The sequence below is a fragment of the Chlorocebus sabaeus genome, chromosome 1 (assembly GCF_047675955.1).
Source record: "Chlorocebus sabaeus isolate Y175 chromosome 1, mChlSab1.0.hap1, whole genome shotgun sequence".
Taxonomy (NCBI): Eukaryota; Metazoa; Chordata; class Mammalia; order Primates; family Cercopithecidae; genus Chlorocebus; species Chlorocebus sabaeus.
The window spans coordinates 99,568,752-99,590,932 of record NC_132904.1 but is presented as its reverse complement, the minus strand read 5'-3'; the positions used below and the strand labels follow the sequence as shown (position 1 = coordinate 99,590,932).

Genomic DNA, 22,181 nt, shown 5'->3' with positions numbered 1-22,181 from the left:
CTAGTTCTTGAGCTGTGATTATAATTACCTCATATAAAAATTCTCTTAAGTAGTTCACATTGCTTTTTGACAATACATCTTACTGGGATTGAGGGAAAAGAGAACATGTGAAAAAGTAGATACTGGCTCCCAAAGTTTCTGCACATCACTTCCATTTACATTTTATTGGCCAAGCAAACTACACAGTCACATCTAGCTGCAAGTGGGCAGGTAAGTGAAACCATACCTTGCACACAAAAGGAGAACTATAGAATATTTGAGAGCAACCCTAATGACTACCATGCTTTCTAATGTTTTTTTCTTTTTCCTTCTTTTTTTTTTTTTTTTTTTTGAGACAGAGTCTTACTCTGTCCCCCAGGCTGGAGTGCAGTGGCACGATCTTGGATCACTGCAACCTGCGCCCCCCGGGTTCAAGTGATTCTCCTGCCTCAGCCTCCTGAGTAGCTGGGATCACAGGCTCCTGCCACCACACTCGGCTAACTTCTTTGTTTTTCGTATTTTTAGTAGAGAATACACCAGTTTCACCATGTTGACCAGGCTGGTCTTAAACTCCTGACCTCATGTGATCTGCCTGCCTTGGCCTCCCAAAGTGAAGAGATTATAGGCATTAGCCACTGCGCCCAGCCTACTGTTTTTCAAATTAACAAAAACAAATCTTGCTTCACTAAGTCAAAGAAGCTGTGCTCTTTCTTTTTACTCTGCCACAATAACCAGTAGTGTTCTAGACAGTGGCTGCGCTCATGACAAAGAACAGAGTCTCCAGCTGACCTTTAACAGGTAGTATGAACACGCAAGAAAATTGTGCTGTCCTAAACAACTGAGCTTCTTTGGCTTCTTTGCTGCTCTGGCCTAATCTAACCCATCCAGACTTCTGCAGATAGGATATGCACTTGGCTTCAGCCATGGTACCCACCTACCCCATTGTCTTACACCCAGGCCATTTCACTAATTTACATGGTCTACCAGGCCCAGAAGGCTTGCAGGTTTGTAAAGCTGCTTTATGTAATGCTGTCTTAATGAAATTTGTTGCACTTACACCAGATTATGTGATAATCACTTGTCTGGTAAAGACATTGCTTTTAATTTTGCCATTCAGGATAATAAAGTATGCTAGTAAAACTGTGTTAAGGCCCTTAATATAAACAATTTCAAAACACATTACTAGTTAATCTTTTCCTCTATGAGGATGCTAATTATACTTTTAGATGGTTTGAAGCTGCTTTCTTTACTGTGTACATTATCTAGCTTATCTGTTATTTGCAGGAAATAGTCTTGCCTGAATATCCTTTAATGTCATTTAAAAAGAAATACATACCCACTGATGTAAACGCTGAAGGGAAAGCTTTTTACACCATGTTAACTATTAATAAAGATGTTCACATAAATTGTTATTTCGAGTCTTTTTTTCTATCTCCATTTTTATTTACATAAAATGATTGTTGAATAACATGCAATTAAATCAGAGCTTTCTGCTTCACAGCCTGGCATCTTTTTGGATAGATTCTGTGATAAAATAACTCTCTGACATCACAGCTTGTTGCTATGAGAATAGAACATTAAAAATTTGGCAGTGTCAACCTACTCAGCAGGGTAGCTCAGGATAAATTTAAAGTAAAAGAGATCAAATTACAATTCTCGTTTTTCAAGCATTGTCTTGGCACCTTTAATCCCTAAAGATATCTAATCAAATGTGAAATTTGAGATTTTACACCTTTAAGGAACACATTCACTGAAACTACTGGAAATTATTCCTATCTTGTGTCTAGTGTTCTTGTCAGGAATGGGGCTGTGAAGTCAATGAGGACACATTTGGGGAAGTCCTTTGTTAGAGAAAAGAGAGGGATCTCTAAGGTATCCATGTGATGCAGTTGTTTCCATCGGGTTGAGATGTAGCTCCTGATGGTTCAGCAACCTACAAACTAAAAAGATAAGTTATTTGAGCTTCCTTCTGGGGAAACTCTGGGAGCTTGATAGTTGTTTTAAGGCTCAAAAAATCAGTGTCTTTTAGTCCAGGCACATGGTTTATTTAACAATGTAATTCTTTTCCAAACTTAGTGGGCTTTCTGATGTATTTGCTCTTAGTTCCATATTCTAAATTCCATATTCTAGTTATTTCCTATATATGATTCCAAAGAATGATCTTTTTGCTTACTCATACGCATGTCCTCCTCTCTCAACTTGATGGTTATCCTGAAGCTATATGAAACAAGGTTTAAATGGCAAGGTGAAAACCCTTAGTCTGAGCTTTGCCCAAAGATTCTATCACTTTTCTTAACTGAGAGATCTTTTAGTGCCTTTACCACTTACAACTTTGTTTTTTTCAGTCTTACCTCTTATTACTTAGAAACTAGGAGCAGTCAGCCTCTCTAAACCTGAGAGACCCCTGATCTCTAGGATTCCTTAGTATCCTTCTATTCTTTCTAGAAGATTAACCAGTTCTCATCTGAGCTCATATTTGTCTTGTAAATCTTGCTAAAGGCAGACAACTATAGCCAATACATATTATCACTCTGCCTCTAGCTATTTTCCACAGAGTTAGATTCTTACTAGGTTAATGGTCTCCTTTCTACTTCTCATTGGGAAGTATCACTGAATATTTTAACAAGGCATGTTAAAAATCTCTAGATAATCAACCTACTAATCTGTTTCTTTGCTGCCTGTTGCATGACCACTAATTCTATACAATGTATTTTAAGTTTCTGCATGCAGCATCTTCATTCTAAGCACCAACATCTATATCCATGTGGTAGTTGTTACTGTCATCTAACACATGTTTCTGGCTTTCCTCTTTCTTGGCACTTCTCTGCTCCTTTTAAAGATAGGTATGATCTTATGACTTGCTTTGATCTTTGAATTCTATGTAGAAGTAATATATCACATATACACAAAAATACTAAAAGCCAATATGATTTACCATAGTTCTTTCTCACCATCATGGTAGTCATGGAAGTATAAATCAAGACAGTGTTTTTATCAGTTTAGCTCCCTGAGTAGCTTGGATGGGTAGGGTCTTATCAATAACCTACCATGAACAAGAAATAAACCTTTGTTACGATAGCATATTGATATTTTAGTTTTGGTTACTATAACATAGCCTAGTCCTGACAGACAATCAAGGTATGGCAAACGTTATTATAACAACCTCCAAATTTTAGTGGCTTAACCTAAGAATTTTATTTCTCCTTCTTTTGACAATTCAATGTGGTACTTGGCAGGCAGTCTTCCATGTGATGATAGAGGAATCTAGACTGCTTCCATTTTGTAGCTCTACTATCCCCTAGGACTATGGAATTCTCTCCTGGGTTATTTAAATCTGGTTGATTGACAGGTAAAGAGTGAAGTCTCATGTACATATTGCCATATACATGCAGGAGATGTATATGGCAATTCCTGACTTCAAGGGTGGATAGGAAATGTATTTTTTTTTTGTCAGAGTCTTGTTCTGTCACCCAGGTTGGAGTGCAATGGTGCAATCTCAGCTCATTGCAACTTCCACCTCCAGGGTTCCAATGAGGGAAATGTAATCTTTATTGTACCCTGAAATAGGAAAGAATGACTTCATCAACACATATCATTCTCTGACACAGTGTGCTTTACAAATCTGGTGCTCCATTGAATGAACCTATAGGTCAATCGGGCCTTTACTTGTTTTTAAACTGTATGCAGGGCAGATTTTAAGGGCATGCAACTTGTGCGATGTCACAGGGCGTCATGCTTAGAAAGGCCTTTCAGTTGGTTTGATGATGTGTTCTCACAGAGCACTACATAATTTTTTAACAAGAGGCTCTGCATTTTCATTTTGTTCTGGGTCCCACAAATTAGGCAGCTGGTCCTAAGTGTAGGTTGTATCAGAAAGATGTGCAGTGGAAGCTTTAACTGCATATGAAATGTGAAAGAGTTCCGTGAAGTTATCTAAGAATCTCTACTTGTTTAGCCTATAGAGAGATAATGTCTTGAAAGAATTGCTATATTTTGTTTTATTTTTGTTTTCTTTATATTCTTGCTCATGATCACTATAGTCGGTGTCATTATCTAAAAGAAAATTATAAGCTGTAAATCAGAAATGGAAAGAAATACAGTTGGTTTGCTATTTACTTTAAAAACATACTCTTGAAATACCACAATATTTAAAAAATGCTATTTAAACCAAAAACTGCTGATTTTCATAAGCTATGTTTTCTTTATAAACAAGAAGGCTCTTGCAAATTACAAGTTCAGGCCCTGAAAGAGGAAGATCATAGATGCTATGCCGTAACAATTGAAAGTCATCTTAGCTAGAAATAGAGTTCAAAAGTTGGATAGGGCTTGAACTTGGAAGAGGTCTTTGTTGTGAAACTAGAGAAGAGGGAATAGGCCACTGAGGAACACATAATGAGGAGCAGCATCAGCATCAAGAGACACCAACACTGTCACTGCCAGAGACGAGAGCAAGGTGGGTGCCAAATAAATGTCCAACTCTTTGCAGACCATTAACTGCCTTTCTAAGAATAACTGCCTCTGCTGCAATCATGTGAACTGATCTTCTCTGTGCTGAGTGGTCCTCACCAGTGGCCTTCCATAACTGCTCACATGTTACCTAGGGATTTTCCAAAGAAGTCATGCATAGCCATGGCCCAAGAATTTGCTGAATCCCATTCAAACTGCCCAGTGTAGATGACCCTATTTTCAATGGCTGAAAACATGGTTATGGTTAATATCTCTGCAACTAAAGATGAAGTCATCAAAAAGTGGTAGTGATATAGATGAGAAAGCTCCATTATCAAAATTTGAGTGAGGATAAAAACCAAGACACCTCACTCCTTTTACATATCTCCTTCATTGCAATTCCTTCCTTTGATTCTGTAAAATACTTCAAAATAAATCCTCTTGCTAAATGTAGAATTTGATTTTTGTTTAATGTACTCTAAAGACCTCAACTGATACATGGTTTTGTACCCTTTAGCAATTTTGATAACATTGTTATCAAAATATTTATTTAACATTTATTTTCTCATGTTTTTCAATAACACAATGCTGTGATATCTAGATAAGGCAAGTATTATTATTTTATCTTACAAAGAACAAAACTGAGTCACAACATGGTTAAATGTTTATCAAGGTTGCAAAGTTAAAAAGGAAATTCATCAGTCTAATGGTGGTTCTCATTTTAACAAACCCTTTACACTATGCCACTTTGCAACGTTAAGTCTTGGAAGTGTATAGTGCGATAAACGTCTATTCAGCAAATACCACAATTAGGAAACTACACTTAAGAATGTACCCAATGCAAGCTGTCTCCATTCAACTTTGGTCTTCTCTACCATCTCATCAAACAAAAAGGGAGTTCTCTGCAGCAAGTCATCAAAACAATACAACCTCTGCCAGTAATTTTGGTTCTATGAACTACTTTTTTTAAAGACAGAGTCTTGCTTTGTCACCCAGACTGGAGTGCAGTGCCATGATTTTAGCTCACTGCAACCTCCACCTCCCAGGTTCAAGAGATTCTCCTGCCTCAGCCTCCACATAGCTGAGATTACAGGCATGTGCCACCACGCCCGGCTAATTTTTATATTTTTATTAGGGACAGGATTTTGCCCATGTTGGTCAGACTGGTCTTGAACTCCTGGCCTCAAGTGATCCACTCACCTCGGCCTCCCAAAGTACTGGGATTACAGGCATGAGTCACAGCACTTGGCCTGAACTACTTTTCTTCATTTGGGGTACATATTCACATATAGGAAGGTAAATCAGGTATACTGCTTAATACAGTTTCCCACCTGAGCACTTGTTCTTAGTCTTCCTGGTTAGGTTTCAAGTTGAAATTGCTCTATCCTTAGCTAGCTTATATATAAGACATTGCTTTCTACCTATGATCCCACATCCAGAAGTTTTTAGATTCTTACCTTTCCAAAAGCATCCAACCTAGGCAGCTCTTTTGAATCATTACTCTTTCTTCCTGTACTTCACTATTTTCTAAATTTTCTTTATTTTTCCCTATTCACTATGACTTTTTAATAATTTATTTTAGAAGAGTTTTAATTTTGTGGAAAAATTGCAATGATACTACAGAAACTGCTCATATATCCCACACCCAGTTTCCCCTATTACTAATGTCTTACGTTGGTATGGTACATTTCCCACAATGAATGAACCAATGTTTATTTTTTTCAACTAGACTTCACTTTTTGATAGGAAATGGTAAGCTTCTAGAATATGTGGGATGAGACATATTGCTGTGACCACCTTTGAAGAATATAATCTGCCATATTGAGGTATAAGCAGAAACCAATCTTATGCATTTTCCTACTGCCTCTTTAAAATTGCACTGTGAACTCATTTTTCCCTACGCTTTGAACAAAATTTCAGTCTAATCTCTTATTGTAGTAGGCTGTATTTACCTTTACTTGATGTTTCTCTGCAGGAGGATTGTACATTCCTGCCCTCATGACCTCAGGTGTAGCCACATGACTTGAACAGGATTAATGTGTCACTTCAGGGCAGAATCCTCGACAGGCAGCATGAGGTTTGCCATGTTGTTCTTTCCCTCTGTCATGATGCCAAGCAGTGTTCTAGGTAGTGACTATTCCCTCAGTCTAGATCCCAGAATGAACCACAGTCACAGCCAAGCTTTAGGGTGTAGGGGGTAAGTGTCATGAGTTACATAGTTCTGCACCTCTGGGCCTCCCTAAAACACAAATTCTTGTAGGCTATACTGAAATGCCAAAACAAAAAATCCTGTCTTGACATCTCATTTCTACTAGTCTCTTAGTGTTATCTTTCTGTAGATTTATGTGCATGACACATTTCACAAAATTTTTAACTACAAAGTTGTTTTAAAAATCAACATTAATATATGGAAGGGAGAGCATCTGCACAGATCCAGGACCACAATAACATGTGGCATCCCACAAATCACTTAATGTCTGTGTTGCTTGTTATTCTTGCAAGTGGGAAAGTCCTATTTTAAAGAGGTGTTAAGAAAAACTAAACTATGTACGGAATATATAAATTAACACATCTTAGGGTACTATTTTTGGATACCTTGACAGAGATATAACTATTTTAAGAGATGTTTTTCATGGCTTTGTTTTATAACTCCCAAAAGCTAAAGGATGTATATATGACCAAGATGCCAAATAGATAACAGAACTGGGTCTCAGTATTCTTGTTTAATTACTTCCCTATTCAACATAAGTGTTATTTTTGTTGTTTTTTTCCTACATCCTTCTGTATAATAGTAGGATAAGATGAAAGATAAAGGAAATTATGTCCCTTTCCTAAAGTCACTTGAGTGTCTCCTTTGGATCTGAGACCAGAACACACAGGCTTCCGCTTCAGGTAACTACTTCATCCCTCCCTTCCTTGTCATTACCTTCATTTTAAAAATTCTACTGCACGGCAGAGAGCCACAGTACTCATCATAGTTTGTTTCTGTATTAGAGGTATCTTTTTTGATGCAAAATCATGCACTATGTGTGCATCAGTGAGCAGCAGAAAATATTAAAGCCACATAACTAGGCATTTCTATACTTCTCATAGGTAGCAAGGCTATCAATATGCCCCTTTGTGAGAGTAATTGGGGTGATGAAGAGCCAACTTTTGGGAATGGAGGTTTGCCAGTAGCAGTAGGTACTGACCAGACAAGAGAATGAAGAGGTAGATAGATGTGAATGGTCTAAATGACCCAGAAATTGCCATCCCTTTGATATCATTGACAAGCATAGATTATGAACCCTAATTCCTATTCATATAATTCTCTTAAATGCAGATAGCATACATAGAGTCATATAGAAATGTCATTAGGCAGTTTCATCATTGTGTGAACATCATAGAGTGTACTTATACAACCTGGATAATATCGCTTACTACATGCCTAGGCTATATGGTATAGCCTATAGATCCTAGGCTACAAACCTGTACAGCTTGGTACTGTACTGAATACTGTAGGCAATTTTAACACAATTGTATTTGTGTATCTCAACGTACCTAAACATAGAAAAGGCACAGCAAAAATACAGTATTAAAATCTTAAGGGACTTCATCACATATCCACATCTTGACCAAAATGTCGTTACGTGGTACATGACTATTTCTCCCTCCAGACTGGCAGCTCCATGATTGCAGGAGTCATGTCTGCCTTTTATATTCTTAGGCCCAGTAAAGCTCCTGGTTGAAGTGATGATTAAATATTTTTTGAGTAGATAGACTAAATGAAAACCACACATAGATCCAGCCTTTAGTCTTTTTTTTTCAGAGTATTCTATGGATGTCAGTAGGCTCCAGTTCAGTTACTGCATTCAGCTCAATGTCCAGGATTTCCAGGTATAGTGGGGTCTTCCTTTGTTCGAAAGTGATTCCTTATGGTCCAATGGCCTATGAACTAAGAGGCAATAATCTATTTCTCGCTCTCGCCCAATAAATAATGGTGAAGAAGGGACACAATTATCACAATAAAAAAATTCCTATTTAAAAAAGAACAGAAGATGAGATGTGCAGTGGTCTTTGGTCTATAGCAATGCTGGTAGCCTGCAAGACAGGCATTATGAAATTCTCTACACTTTGATCAGGCCCTGATTCTACTCTCTGGAAGGACACACCTTTAATATCATCCTCTGAGATCTTTCTTTCCATCCTTTAGGTTTTGTTCCATTTCTTTGGTCCTCCTTGGGAAAATGGGCTGTTTAGCTTTTGCAGCTCACTTCTTGAAGAAATAAGCTTGGTTATCTCTAATAGTTTTGTCATTATCATTTATTTTGTGGTTTGTTTTGCGCATTTTATATAAATTTTGTTTAGGAAGAATATTCATAAAAATATCCATTTTAAGTGTACAATTCAATGAATTTTGACAAGTATATATACTATTACTTCAATCAAGACATAGAATATGTTCATCACCCAAAAAGTTCCCTTGTGTTTCTTTGCAGTCAGTCTTCCCCGACTCACTCCAGAAAGGGGAGTGGGAGGCTGATCACAGGCCCATAAAGAAAACACGCAAGACACAGGGTGACATCCCCGACTCACCCCTGTCCCCAAGTGTCACTGACATGCCATTGCTATAAATAAGTTTTACATGTTCTAGAATTTCATCAAATATCCAGCTATTTAACATCTCCAACTGCCACATAGATGTTATAATATTGTTTAAACTGTTTGTGTGAATCAAATTCAAATAAGAAGTGCACACTGAAAATGACTGACATATCCTTTAAGTCTTTTAATTTCCTTCTCTCCTCTCATCCTAATAATTTGTTGCAGAATTTGGGTCATTTGTCCTGTAGATTTTTCTGACATCTAGATATTGCTGATTGCATTGGGTATTTAACATGTTCCTCTGTCCTGTACTTTTTGCAGATGGTAGTTCTATTTAGAGACTTTATCTGATTCTGTTTTGATTTTTTTGGCCTCATGCGTTTTTAAATGGGTTGAAGGATTATATACTTTGACATTCTTTCAGTTTTAAGTAACAGAGAATTGAACTGAAAATGCAAAATAGTGAAATTTGTTGGTTCACATAACTGTGAACCAGGGCATATCATGGATTTCGGGCTCATATCATATAACATATTCTGGTTTTTCTATTTTTCTGCTTGCTACTGCTCTCTTCTGAGTTTTGGCTTCATTCTCCGTACCTTCTCTGGTTCAAATCCATAGGAAATAAAATTGCTTCCTGGTGGTTTAATTTTGTGTCACCGGCACTCATTGGCCTAGCCTGAGTATGTGTCCATCCTGAACTAATTAATAACACTAAGGAAATATGATATTCGGATTGGCCAGATTAGGGTGCCATTGTGAAGGCAGTTTCACAGGAACCACTTCAACTGTTACTCAGACTTTCAGTCTTCTCCCATCACAGTTGGTTTGCAGAGATAAATTTATTTTACCAACAGAATTACTAACGAATTTCTACTATGTTTTTACACACAATAACCATTATTTAAAAACAGTATTTCCACCTAAGTGCAGGTGAATAGATTACAGTGTGTTTTGGTTAGTAAGGTCTGGGGGAGGCTCCTTAGAACTGCCCCCCAAATTTCTCCCTACTAAGTAGCGGTCATCTACTGTCTGTTATCGGAGAGGTGAGCTCTGTGGAAATAATGGTAGAGCTAAGTTTCAATACAGGACAAAGTGATAAGCAAAGGTAGGGAAAAGGGAGAAGGGGGAGTGGGAGGCTGATCACAGGCCCATAAAGAAAACACGCAAGACACAGGGTGACAATGCATTTAAGGGGTGGGAACACTTCAGGTGAGGTTATCGTGTGGAAGAGCTCAGAAGTGGAACTTGGTCTACTTTACCAGGTTATTTTTACCGTCAACTGCAAAGTATTAGTAGTTTCATTTTTTGGCGGTGACTGCCAGCTTCAGAGCGCGGTGGAAACTCCATGAGAAAGGTCAGGATACTCTGGACAGAATACAGAATTCCGCGGGCAGCCGCACTTGCGAGGGTCAGACAGCTTCTCCCTGCCTGGCCTACCTACCAGTGGCAGAGGCAACCGGAATCACGCCCCTTCCCGGGACCGGCTCCGCGATCGCGTCACTTCCGGGCCTCAGCGATTCGCCTCCGGGTTAGGCTGAGCCTTCTGCTTTCTGTGACTGGTGGAGCTGCCGCGCTGTCCGCGTTATCTCCTCCCGGTGAGAACGAACCGCAGTGTTCACCGGCGAGGAGCCAGCCCTGTCCCGGTCAGAGAAAGACGACGAGGATACCTGGGAGCGGGCGTCGGCCGGGCTGGGCCGCGCCGGTGCGGGCTGGCGACTCTGCTCCTCCGCTTGCTGCTGTCTCTGGGAACTGGGTGCCAGCGCTGAGGGGCTTCCAGCGGACAGGGACCCCCTTCCCCGGCTCCCCTGCCCACCCTGCCGGGGAGGGCGGAAGATGCCGGTGAAGAAGAAGAGAAAATCCCCTGGGGTGGCAGCCGCAGTAGCGGAAGACGGAGGCCTCAAAAAGTGTAAAATCTCCAGGTACCATCTCCCCCCACCCTTCAAGCTTCCCTCCTCCCTCCTTTGCTGGACAACTGGAGGAAAAGGAGTCGGGCCCGGCCTGCCGGGCTGGGGCTGGAGACAGGTGAGGCCCCTTTGATCGAGCTAGGCGGTAGGTGCCGAACACCGCGAGTCTCCGCGCCCGACCCGACCTCGTGTTCGAGTGTGTGCACGCTGGCGTTTATGGAGAGACTAGAAGAGCCGCCCACGTTAAGAGTCTACGTGCCCTGCAGGGTGGGGAACAGATGCATATGTAAATTGCGCTGCCCCCCACCCCCACCCCACAACCGACCCTCAATCTCCTACTCCCGTATCGCTCCTCTGCCTTTTTCTAGACTTAGAAGTGAGTGCAGTTCCGCGGAAGGGTCACTTCTAGAATTTCTTTGTAGAGTGTGAAGAAAGCAGCACATAAGGAATCTTGTCAACTGTCTTGGGAATGGTAGAAAGGAAAACTTGTATGCTGTAATTGGCCTCCATATTTAGTATTTGGAGTGGCCTAACCCGGAAGGTCCCAGCAGGAGGCCTTTTAAATTGCAGGAGCCCCATTTTCTGGAAGTATAGTGCCTCACCTATGCCAAGTGCCTGTGTGCAGAGTTGGAAAGGCCCTGCATGCTTTTTGTCTTCTAGCATTCAGGACGCTGTTCGCTCTCAGCATAAATTAAATAATTTGTGAGCTCTTGTACTCTGTCCTATTGGTAAGAAAGAAGACAAGGCAGAACTATATAGTAGTAGTTCTTTGATCCCTTTGTAGCGTATCCTGGAGACATCACAGCAAAATTATATGCTACAAAAAAATAACTGCAATTTTGGTGTGAGAAGTGGTGTTTTTTTTTTTTTTTTTTTCCTTTGTGACGGAATCTTCCACTGTCGCCCAGGCTGGAGTGCAGTGGCGCGATCTCCTATCACTGCAACCTCCGCCTCCCGGGTTCAAGCGATTCTCCTGTGTCAGCCTCCTAAATAGCTGGGATTACAGGTGTCCACCACCACGCCCTGCTATTTTTTTGTATTTTTAGTAGAGATGGGGTTTCACTATGTTGGCCAGGCTGGTCTTGAACTCCTGACCTCGCGATCCGCCCGCCTCGGCCTCCCAAAGTGCTGGGATTACAGGCGTGAGCCACCTCGCCCGACTGAGAAGTGCTTTTTAAAAAAATACCCATATTAGCTGCCTTTTCATCAATGTTTGGCACTTCATATGACAACTTAAGGTGCTACTATTAAAAGAAGACAGTAGCCAGGATTATAAGAAGGAAGTAATGCTAGAGCTCTCCTTAAACAGAGATCTGCTTAAACTGTGAGGCAGATGACTTATCTAGTCATCTTTTTTGTAATTGGTCGACTTTTTTCCCTCATTACTGTGTTTTGGTAAAGGAGTCTAAGAAGTATTTCTTGGGCTATTAATGTGAAAGATGATACACTTTTCTTATACCTCTTGTTAGCCAACATTAGAATTTGACATGGGTTACTTTAGTAGCTCATATTTTTATAATATATAGGCAAATTATTAATTCATTTTTGTATTACTCTATCTCATGGTCATCTTAAGTATATAATGTATTAAAATTAAGTACATCAAAATTGCTGAGCAGGCAGTATTATTAGAACTCAGGTGATACTTTGCTCTATCAATTTAAATTTTTAAATATAATACTCTTACTTTACATTACTCAATTACAGAGGTTCTAGCATTTCTATATCATTGTAGGATAATTATTTGAGTTCCTTGAAAAAAGTTTCTCTGAAAGTCATTAAATTCTAGAGGCCATTTTGAACTTACCAAATTTTAGTTATTTTATGAAAAAGAGAAATTTTATGAAAAAAATGAAACACGATGAACAGAAGCTAGGATTAAATACCCTGTCCCAATTATTTGGACTATTATTAACTTTTAGGGTTTTTTTTTAAATCTGTGAAATTTAATATACCCTTAGGTCCTAAGTCATCATTTCTTAGGTGATAAAACAACTCTTAATATAACATTTTATTTTGAAATATTGATTCATTAAGTATCAAAATATACTTCGTGTTTTCAATATTTATCTATTACACACAAATAGAATTTGTATACAAATCAATAGAATCACAATAAATATTTATACTTTTCCAACTACTAGGTTGAACTTCTTTGTAGTCTTTTAAAATGTGAGGAAATAACTTACTGATATTTTTGGATTTTGATACTGAGTGAAGAGGTGTTTGGGTTTTGTTAGCCGATAATTCTTATGTATAGACTACTGTTTCAAGTTGCAATTACTTAACAACTTCAATTTTTTTCCAGTAATGCCAACCGAAGAAAAAAAAAATCTTTGTTTAATGTGAATTGAAGTAGTTAATTTTGAAAGTTTTTCTCTAAGAGTTGAGATGTGATAAAAATCTTAGGCATCTGTGTGTTTTCTAAGCTATTGCAGATCCCAACCCCCTGCTAGACTAATAAGTGGAGAGGAACATTTTTCAAGCAAGAAGTGCCTGGCTTGGTTTTATGAATATGCAGGTAATGAAATTAATGTAAGAAGATACCATTCATATGCTTCAAAAGTTTATTTGGCTCATTCATTTAACAAATTATCTGTTACAGGCCTGCTATGTGTTAGTGCTGTGAACTGGGATGAGGGTCAGGACTGATGATTGTGGGTAGGCTAAAAATTTGTTGCCAATTTAGGCTGATATTTCTTTAAATATATATTCAGTATATATTTACTGGGAGGGAAGAAACTCATTTACTATTAATAAAATGTGTAAACAAAGATTCACTTATTTACATCCTTTGGCTAAAGTAGTATTCTGGAAAATAAAAGGTATATAATAAAACATTTTTGTACTTGATATTGTGGAAAACACAGAGTACATAATAGAACATTTCTATTCAATATTCTTTTTTTGAAATTTTTCTGAACATTTTCTGAAACTTTTGGGGAGACATAGGAAAAGATTCATACCCCTCAGTTATAATTGTATAACACATTTACCTTTTAATAATTATCATTTAGCCATCCACTTCAACTAGAGATGCAATAGTAAGAAAATAAATAGACTGATATAAATACAGTGTGATAAATACTGTATTCAGAAGATACACTGTTAGAGTTCATAGGAGGAATATATAACCCAGCTTTTAAAGTGTCATAGGAGTTTTCTAGAGGAGCTAACTTAACCTCAGTTAAATCCTGTAACTGGTGGATGAAGAGCCCTAGGCCCAGGTGGGGTTGTGTTTTAGAGGCAAAAGTCAAAGCCAGCCAGAGATGAGGCTGAAGAGTTAAGCAAATATATGCACAAGAACACTTATACTATCTCATAAGCATATATGAAATTTTTTCCCCTTAGAATAGTTTTGGTTTTTTTGGAGTTATTGATTTTAAAGCTTTTCTTTTTCTTTTCCCTGTTTCCTTTTTGTTACCTGTTTCACTTTTTTTTTTCCTCCTTTTAGTCACCATCATTCTCAAAATGTTTGTTTAAAATAAAAGTGTATATGTATCTATTGCCTTATATTTAGTGCTCATCCACGTTAAGGTCTAAAGTGGTATACTTTGAACTTGAGGTGTAACTTTAGGCTAATTGTATGGAATGTGAGACTATTTTGAAAGGGGGGCAGTAACTTCACTGTTGGGATCAGCTGAGTGATCCCAAAGTACAATTTTAAAATTGTTTAGTGACAGAACAGATTCTTTCTAGACCAGAAGTAAATGCTATTACTGGCATCCCAAGACAACCACTAACCCAATTTAAATGAAGGGAATTCATTTTTTACTGACCTCCATTTAAAATGTTGACCCATTATCCCAAATGCCAGTTTTAGTGGTATGCATGATATAGAATCAAAAGGTCATTCATCTTATTTCATTTATAAAGGTTACTAGATACAATAGAAATAGAAAATATTTTTCTCAACTAGGAACTTTCTAGGTAAGATTCTAATTAAACATTTGTTTACTATATTAGCATTTTTAATAGCCAACATAATAATTGCATTATTCAGGAATTGTCCTAGGTATATTATTTTTTTCTTGTGACTGTTCTGTTAAGTAGGTAGTATTATCACCACCTCCCCACTACGGCTTTATTTTTAAGACAGGGTCTCACTCTGTCGCCCACGCTGGAGTGCAGTGCTGCCATCATGACTGCAGCCTTGAGCTCCTGAGCTCAGGCCATCCTCCCACCTCAGCCTTCCTCTAGGTGGGATTATAGGCATGTGCCACCACACCCGGCTAATTTTTTTAATTTTTTGTAGAAATGGGGTTTCACCATGTGGCCCAGGCTGGTCTCGAACCCCTGGGCGCAAGTGATGTACCTACCTCAGCTTCCCAAAGTGGTGGGATTACAGGCATGAGCTGCTGTGCTTGGCCATACCCTCATTTTATAGATGAGAAAACTGAGACTTAGATTAATTAATTTGCCCCAGATCATACAGTGGCAAGAGCCAGGATTCAAACCCCGGTCCTTCTGATTCTAAAGTCCATGCCTTTTTTTTTTTTTTTTGAGATGGAGTCTTGCTCTGTCACTCAGGCTGGAGTGCAGTGGCCGGATCTCAGCTCACTGCAAGGTCCGCCTTCCGAGTTTACGCCATTCTCCTGCCTCAGCCTCCCGAGTAGCTGGGACTACAGGCGCCCGCCACCTCGCCCGGCTAGTTTTTTGTATTTTTTAGTAGAGACGGGGTTTCACCGTGTTAGCCAGGATGGTCTGTATCTCCTGACCTCGTGATCCGCCCGTCTCGGCCTCCCAAAGTGCTGGGATTACAGGCTTGAGCCACCGCGCCTGGCCCCAATTCCATGCTTTTAACTACTATGCTTTTATGTATTTTGTATTTAAATTTTATAATGTTTATAATTATATATAGTTATAAACATTTTGTTATAATAGACGTCATTTTGTGTTTATTTTTTATTTAAGCTAATTTTCACTTTTGCAAAGAAAATTTTGGTACTCTTGGTTAACTTCTGTCATCCATTCAATAAATACTGAGCACTTGTTTTGAATCAGGCACTGTGCTGAGTGCTGGATATATAGTGCTGAGCAAATCAGACAAGATCCCTGCCTTTGGGGGACTTGCCTTCTAGTGAGGAAGACAGTAAACAGGTATGTAGGCAAGATAAGTACAGATTGTGGGGAGTTATAAGGATAATAAATATGGTAAGGTTCAGGAATAGAGAATAAAGAAGGGTTAGATGGACTTTCAGATAGAGTGATTAGGGAAGGCCTCTCTGTGGAGACCACTTTGTGCAGAGACCTGTTTAGCGAGGAACCATGTGTTTTTGCCAAATAAACAGTAACTGTTCTGTCTTGACATGGGTGTGTTCTTATTAAAATGAAGGCAATAATTTTGCCTACTGAGAATAATACATGTAAAGCCCTTAGCACAATACCTGGTAGTCAGAACTCAAATGTTAGTTGTTATTATTATTAAAACAGTAATAGCATTACACCATCAGATTTACTGGTTGTGTTTTTTACAATGTTCCAAAATTAACTACTCTTAGGTAGCTCATGTTGAAGGTGCTGTGTGACTGAGCTTTTTTTTTCCCCCCGCCAAGCATCTGTTATGGCTGGCATGGTATTAGGCCTTGCAGATATAGCTGGGAACATTTCTTTATATTTATAAAGAAATCAGGAAATTGATGGTGTTTTTCTTTTAGTTTTGAAAATATCACTAAACTTTTTACTATGGTATTATATCATGTGTGATAAGGCCGTTTTGTTCTTTCACAAGACCTCATTCTTGAGTGATATTTAAATTAATGATTCAGTAATGTACTGACCTATGGTAATTAAAAACATGGAAAGTGAAAGGGCAGTTTTAAGATCTCATAGAGTCAAAAAATAAGTTTGGAATTGCATAGTCCTAATATAGTACCTAGCTGGTGGAGTAGCGTGAACTCCTAGTATGAACAAAATCATTTCTATAGCTTCTTCAATTGAGTGGAAACCTAATTGTCCAAAAGAGTTAATTAAATTTAGCTCCAGAGGTTTTACCCAGACAGTAGTTTTGTTAGAAAGATTGGAAGCAATGTTATTGGAAGGATTAACGTTTTGCAGTCTGGGGAAAGCACATTAGTTATAGACTTTGCTTTTGACTTAGATCTGTTACTATTTACATCACGTTGGCAAAATCAGTTAACATTTACAGACCTTATCTAAGTTATAAGTTATTATATCTCTATGTAATCTCATTTGACTTGATTCTAACCAAATTTTAATTAGTAATCACCAAGTAATCCTCCAGTTTCTAGGGGGGGCTATACTGATATTTCTTCTTTTTTTTTTTTTTGAGACGGAGTCTCGCTCTGTCACCTACGCTGGAGTGCAGTGGCGCAATCTCGGCTCACTGCAACCTCTGCCACCTGGGTTAAGCGATTCTCCTGCCTCAGCCTCCTGAGTAGCTTAGACACCTGCCACCACATCTGGCTAATTTTTGTAGTTTTAGTAGAGACGGGGTTTCACCATCTTAGCCAGGCTGGTCTTGAAATCCTGACCTCATAATCCATCTGCCTCGGCCTCCCAAAGTGGTGAGATTACAGGCGTGAGCCACCGCTCCTGGCTTATACTGATATTTCTTGACATCCTCTTCAGCTTTCTCTTCGAATCTCTAATGGCAACTTTGAGAGCAAGTATGTTTTCTTGATGCTTTAGAAAAATTTACAATATATTCACATCATGGCTTTTAAAAAAACCATTTGTCTTTTCCCTTAATTTTTTTTTTTTTTTTTTTTTTTTTTTTTTTTTTTTTTTTTTTTTTTTTTGAGACAGGGCCTTCCTCGCTCTCAGGCTGGAGTACAATGGCGTGATCGTGGCTCACTGCAGCCTCAAAATCCTGGGCTCAAGCAATCCTCCCACCTCAGTCTCCTGGGTAGCTGGGACCACCACACATGGCTATTTTTTTCTTTTCCCTGGAGATGAGGTCTCCCTATGTTGTCCAGGTTTGTCTGGAACTCCTGGGCTCAAGTGATACTCCCATCTCGGCCTCCCAAAGTGCTAAGATTACAGGCATGAGCCACAGCACCTGGGCCTCTTAAATTTTTAAATCTGATTTTTGTTTTCTTTCAATCATATATAAGAATACATACTCAGTTATGCATTTTTAACACCTTTATTGTATATGTATGCCTTTTAAATTATAAAATTAACACATTCTAATTTAAACAGTTCTCCAAATATATAAAGGAAGAAAAAGCACCCTATAATTAATCACCCCCTTCACCTTTTAACACATGAGTGCATTGTTAGTACTTACTTAAACCTAATAACATTTACCATGTTACACAAAAAAATTAAAAAGGGTTTTGGCTTCAGACCATGTATTAATGTCATCTTAGCAGCTTGGATCCCAGGCAGCAAGAATGTATTGACTTTATGTTGTGTTAGTAACCTAAAGATGGTGCTGTCACATCTACCTGAGCAGCCTTGGTCTAGTCCATGGTTTATAAAACTGGAAGATTTTCATCCTTTAAAAAGGAAAATAGAGGCTTCTCTTGACTATTAAGAATAATACCTCAAGATTATGTTTTCAAAATCCCATAGCAGTAAACACATTTCTCATATTATTACAAAATTTGTTTTAGTCTTATCCAGTCATAAAAGAGACTAGTGATGATATAATTACTGTATTTTGGGAATCTGATAACATTTTGAAAAAATGATAATTGATGTATTGATTTATTAGTGTTGCTAAGGGTGTAAAATAAGGAACAAGTTAAATACCAGTAATTAATTTTTGGACAAATGATAGACATTAGCTAATTGAAAGATTAAACTTTTGTTTCTACATTAAGGTGATATTAATGCTTGCTGTCTTATTTTAGAACCAAGATGATAAGGAAAATAGCTCTTTCTGGAAATGGAGTGTAGTAATTTCCATAAGTCATTATTTCCAAAATACGTTTGTCTTTTTTAATAATTAAATTATATTTGAGTATATTTCAAAAGGGTAATAAATGGCCTGTTTTATAAGTAAACATTAAACCCTTCTGATTACTGTATTGAACTTTGTGTTGGTTCTGATATTCCAGTAGATTAAGAAGCTCCAGCTGCCTTATGCTTTTTCATATTCATACATTGTCAAAAATTTTATTCAGAGTAAGCTCTCAGTAAATTTTTTTTTTTTTAATGGATCGGTTTGAGTTTTTGTACTGACTCATGATTGATACTAATGGAGTATTTCTTTGCTGCTTTTTAAATTTTCTTAATTTCATATTGTAATGTATTCAAAGAATACTTCACAAATTTTAAATTTTAAATCCTATAGCAAATATTTATACTTATCAAAGCTATGCCAAAATTCAGATTTAATTATTTGCAAAATACTGTGTGTTCATGGGTACTTTTAGCATGATGGTTTATGTTTTATGTTGATAGTATAACAAAATAATGTAAATTATTTTTGTCTTTGAAGGTCCTGATGAAGTTGTAGGGCCAGAAGGAATGGAAAAATTTTGTGAAGACATTGGTGTTGAACCTGAAAATGTATGTTTTATTTCTAAGTAGAATGGAATATAAGTGGGATATAGCATATTCATAAATTTATAAAAATTGAGACACTTTAATCTTGTATGAAGATTTTATTTCTTCATGTTTAAGATTGTAAATTTGCATTTAGGGCACATTTAATCAGTTTAAGTTGGGCAAATGTGTTCTTTCTTGATACAAATGTTACATGTAATAGAATAAGAGATTCTACCTTCAGAAACTGTTAGAACTTTTTACTTTTAAGAAATTGGCACATCTCAATTTCTTTATATAAAGTTAATAATTCCAGAGGTTATACTCGTTAATAGTTGAAGGATGGAAGTAGTTGTGTAAAAATGCTCTCCATGATAAATATAGACATGATTATCTCTATGCTGACTTTTCCCCTATCCTTTATGTTCTGTTCTTTCCAGATTATTATGTTAGTTTTAGCGTGGAAATTGGAGGCTGAAAGCATGGGATTTTTTACCAAGGAAGAATGGTTAAAGGGAATGACTTCATTACAGTAAGAAATTTTTTTAAAAAACAAATTTGATGGCCTATTTGAAGATCTTAATTGATATTTTGTGCTTCATAATTTTCAGGAGTAAGGTTTCACCTTAAATCAAATCTGTTTGATCTATAACAATTAGTTTGGGGATTGAAAAAATTAAATTGTGGTCTTGACAAATGAATAGGTACCCCATGTTTTATATTCTCTAAGAAAGAACCTTAGTACAGTCCTATTAAAATTGCTTGATTCTCTTCGTAAGTCACTTAAAAGTTCATGATCAAAGACCTACTTATTTACAGGTTTAAGTATAAGGTTTTCCCTCTCTGAATGCAGAATTCTACTATCTAAGTATGTTTGTTGGGGAGCTCTAAGCTCTAGGGCCTCCTCTCCCTTCTTCGTTTTTATATTTGACTTTAAAAATTTGAAGATAGAGTTACATAACAGTTTTATGCCTTCTTTATTGCCAAGTGAATTTCATAAAGGACAAAAGTAGAAATGTCGTAACTGCTCCCATGCACTCTTTACCCATTTTATAGTCCTACACTTTCAGTTTAGGATCCTGCCTTTCAGCATTTTCATAAGTTGCAGAATTGCACCTTGTAAAAATAATTTGGTTTTGGCTTTTCTAAATGAAGTGTGCTTAATTTCAGAATCAGTAATTTTGTGTTAATTGTGTAGTATCATGTTTGTAGTGTTTCTGTAGAGTATTAGTTATCAACATTCTAAAATAGAGGAAGCATTAATTTATAACATTTTTGAGGCAAAAACTGGGGCTTAATTAGCTGTGTGGTTTCCTATTGTGATTATGCTTTCATTAACACATGTAATTATTTTTTGCCTGGCCTTAAATTATTTTTTTAAAGTATTTGTTTATGAGGCACTAAAATTTTTAAATTTGAATTTTCAGTGCCTAATGGTTTATAATGCTCTTTTTTAGCTGACATTAACATGTTGACACGTAGATACTTTATATATTTATTATTGGGTAAAAGCCTTTGCTTATGTGAACCGAATCATAATTTCTTGAATGGAATATAAAATCAACCCTCCTACTTCCATTTTTTTAATAGTCTGAGACCCAGAGAGGTTAAGAAAATATTAGGCTCAGTTCCTTAGTAGTAGTGCTTAGTTAGAACCTAGAATTCAAATTTTCTGATTACCTATCTATAATCCTGTATTCCTATTATATTGTTACTTTCTATATAAATCAACATTCCTTATAAAATAGAGGACCATTATTTTTAAATTATAGCATGTGCTACCAAGACTGAATTCTGCCATACATTTAGGTGTCATAATATGCCCAGTTAAATACACTGATTCTGAAATTCTTTGGATTATTTCTCACCATTTAATTAGCTTTTTAGAGAAAGATTAAATAAAATATACAAAGGAATATGAAAAGAATATAGGCTTTGTACAACTCAATGTGTTTTATTAAAATGTATGTTGTAATATGGCTTGTTGTAAGACCTTTTTTGTCATTATAAGTGCATTTTGGACTACTACTCCTCCTCTTCCTCTTTGGATACTGCTTTTTGAAGTATCTCAGCTAACAGGTGGCTATATATTTTTAAACCTAAAATTTTCTTACTTATGTTTTTGCATAAGTTGATGCAACATAAAAAGTCTTTTTATAACAAAAATGTGTAAGCACAAAGCATTTCTAATATATCCTCCTGAATAATTAACATCATATGGTTTTGGGTACAAGAATAGAAACTGAGTAGCCCATGAGCAAGTTTTTTTTTGAGATGGAGTCTCGCTCTGTCGCCAGGCTGGAGTACAGTGACGCGATCTTGGCTCACTGCAGCCTCCGCTTCCTGGGTTCAAGTGATTCTCCTGCCTCGTCCTCCTGAGTAGCTGGGACTACAGGCATGTGCCACCATGTGTGGCTCAGTTTTTGTATTCTAAGTAGAGACAGGGTTTCACTGTGTTAGCCAGGATGTTCTCAATCTCCTGACCTCATGATCTACCTGCCTCGGCCTCCCAAAGTCCTGGGATTACAGGTGTGAGCCACTGTGCCCAGCCAAGCATGGTTTTTATTAGCACACATTTCCTGTAGGAAGGTCACAGGGTATACAAAATAAGAGAATTATTCAGCACTTAAACTTGTCCCAGAAGTTTCTCTTTCACTCATTTATTATTCCTTGCCCATTTGCCTGGAATAATATACTGTAGAGCCTTGAAGCTACTGAGGAATGCTTGAAGTGAGCATTCTTGACCTAGAAAATCGTTGTTTTTTTTCCCTCATGATCTGGTTTACCATGTGAAATACAAAGTGTTCT

General features: G+C 37.4%; 1 protein-coding gene and 1 long non-coding RNA gene across 4 annotated transcripts in view; one reads left to right on the top strand and one right to left on the bottom strand.

The window, feature by feature from the left end:
- Window positions 1-1,400: 1,400 nt before the first annotated feature.
- On the bottom strand, window positions 1,401-10,421 carry LOC140712757 (uncharacterized). Its single transcript, XR_012094485.1, has 2 exons — window positions 10,272-10,421; window positions 1,401-1,919 (listed from the first exon to the last, which is right to left on the bottom strand). It is a non-coding gene; the product is annotated as an uncharacterized lncRNA (long non-coding RNA).
- Window positions 10,422-10,532: 111 nt separating this feature from the next.
- Window positions 10,533-22,181, top strand: part of DCUN1D5 (defective in cullin neddylation 1 domain containing 5) — a 30,127-nt gene continuing 18,478 nt past the window's right edge. The window contains exons 1-4 of one of the 3 annotated variants that reach the window (XM_008020673.3): window positions 10,533-10,931; window positions 13,346-13,437; window positions 19,327-19,397; window positions 19,814-19,905. In XM_008020673.3, coding sequence (XP_008018864.1) covers window positions 10,846-10,931; window positions 13,346-13,437; window positions 19,327-19,397; window positions 19,814-19,905 — 341 coding nt within the window. In that variant the 5' untranslated portion in view covers window positions 10,533-10,845. Of the gene's footprint in view, window positions 11,035-13,345; window positions 13,438-19,326; window positions 19,398-19,813; window positions 19,906-22,181 lie in introns of those variants that run through there. The other 2 variants (XM_008020674.3, XM_073020650.1) reach the window with 2 other exon arrangements.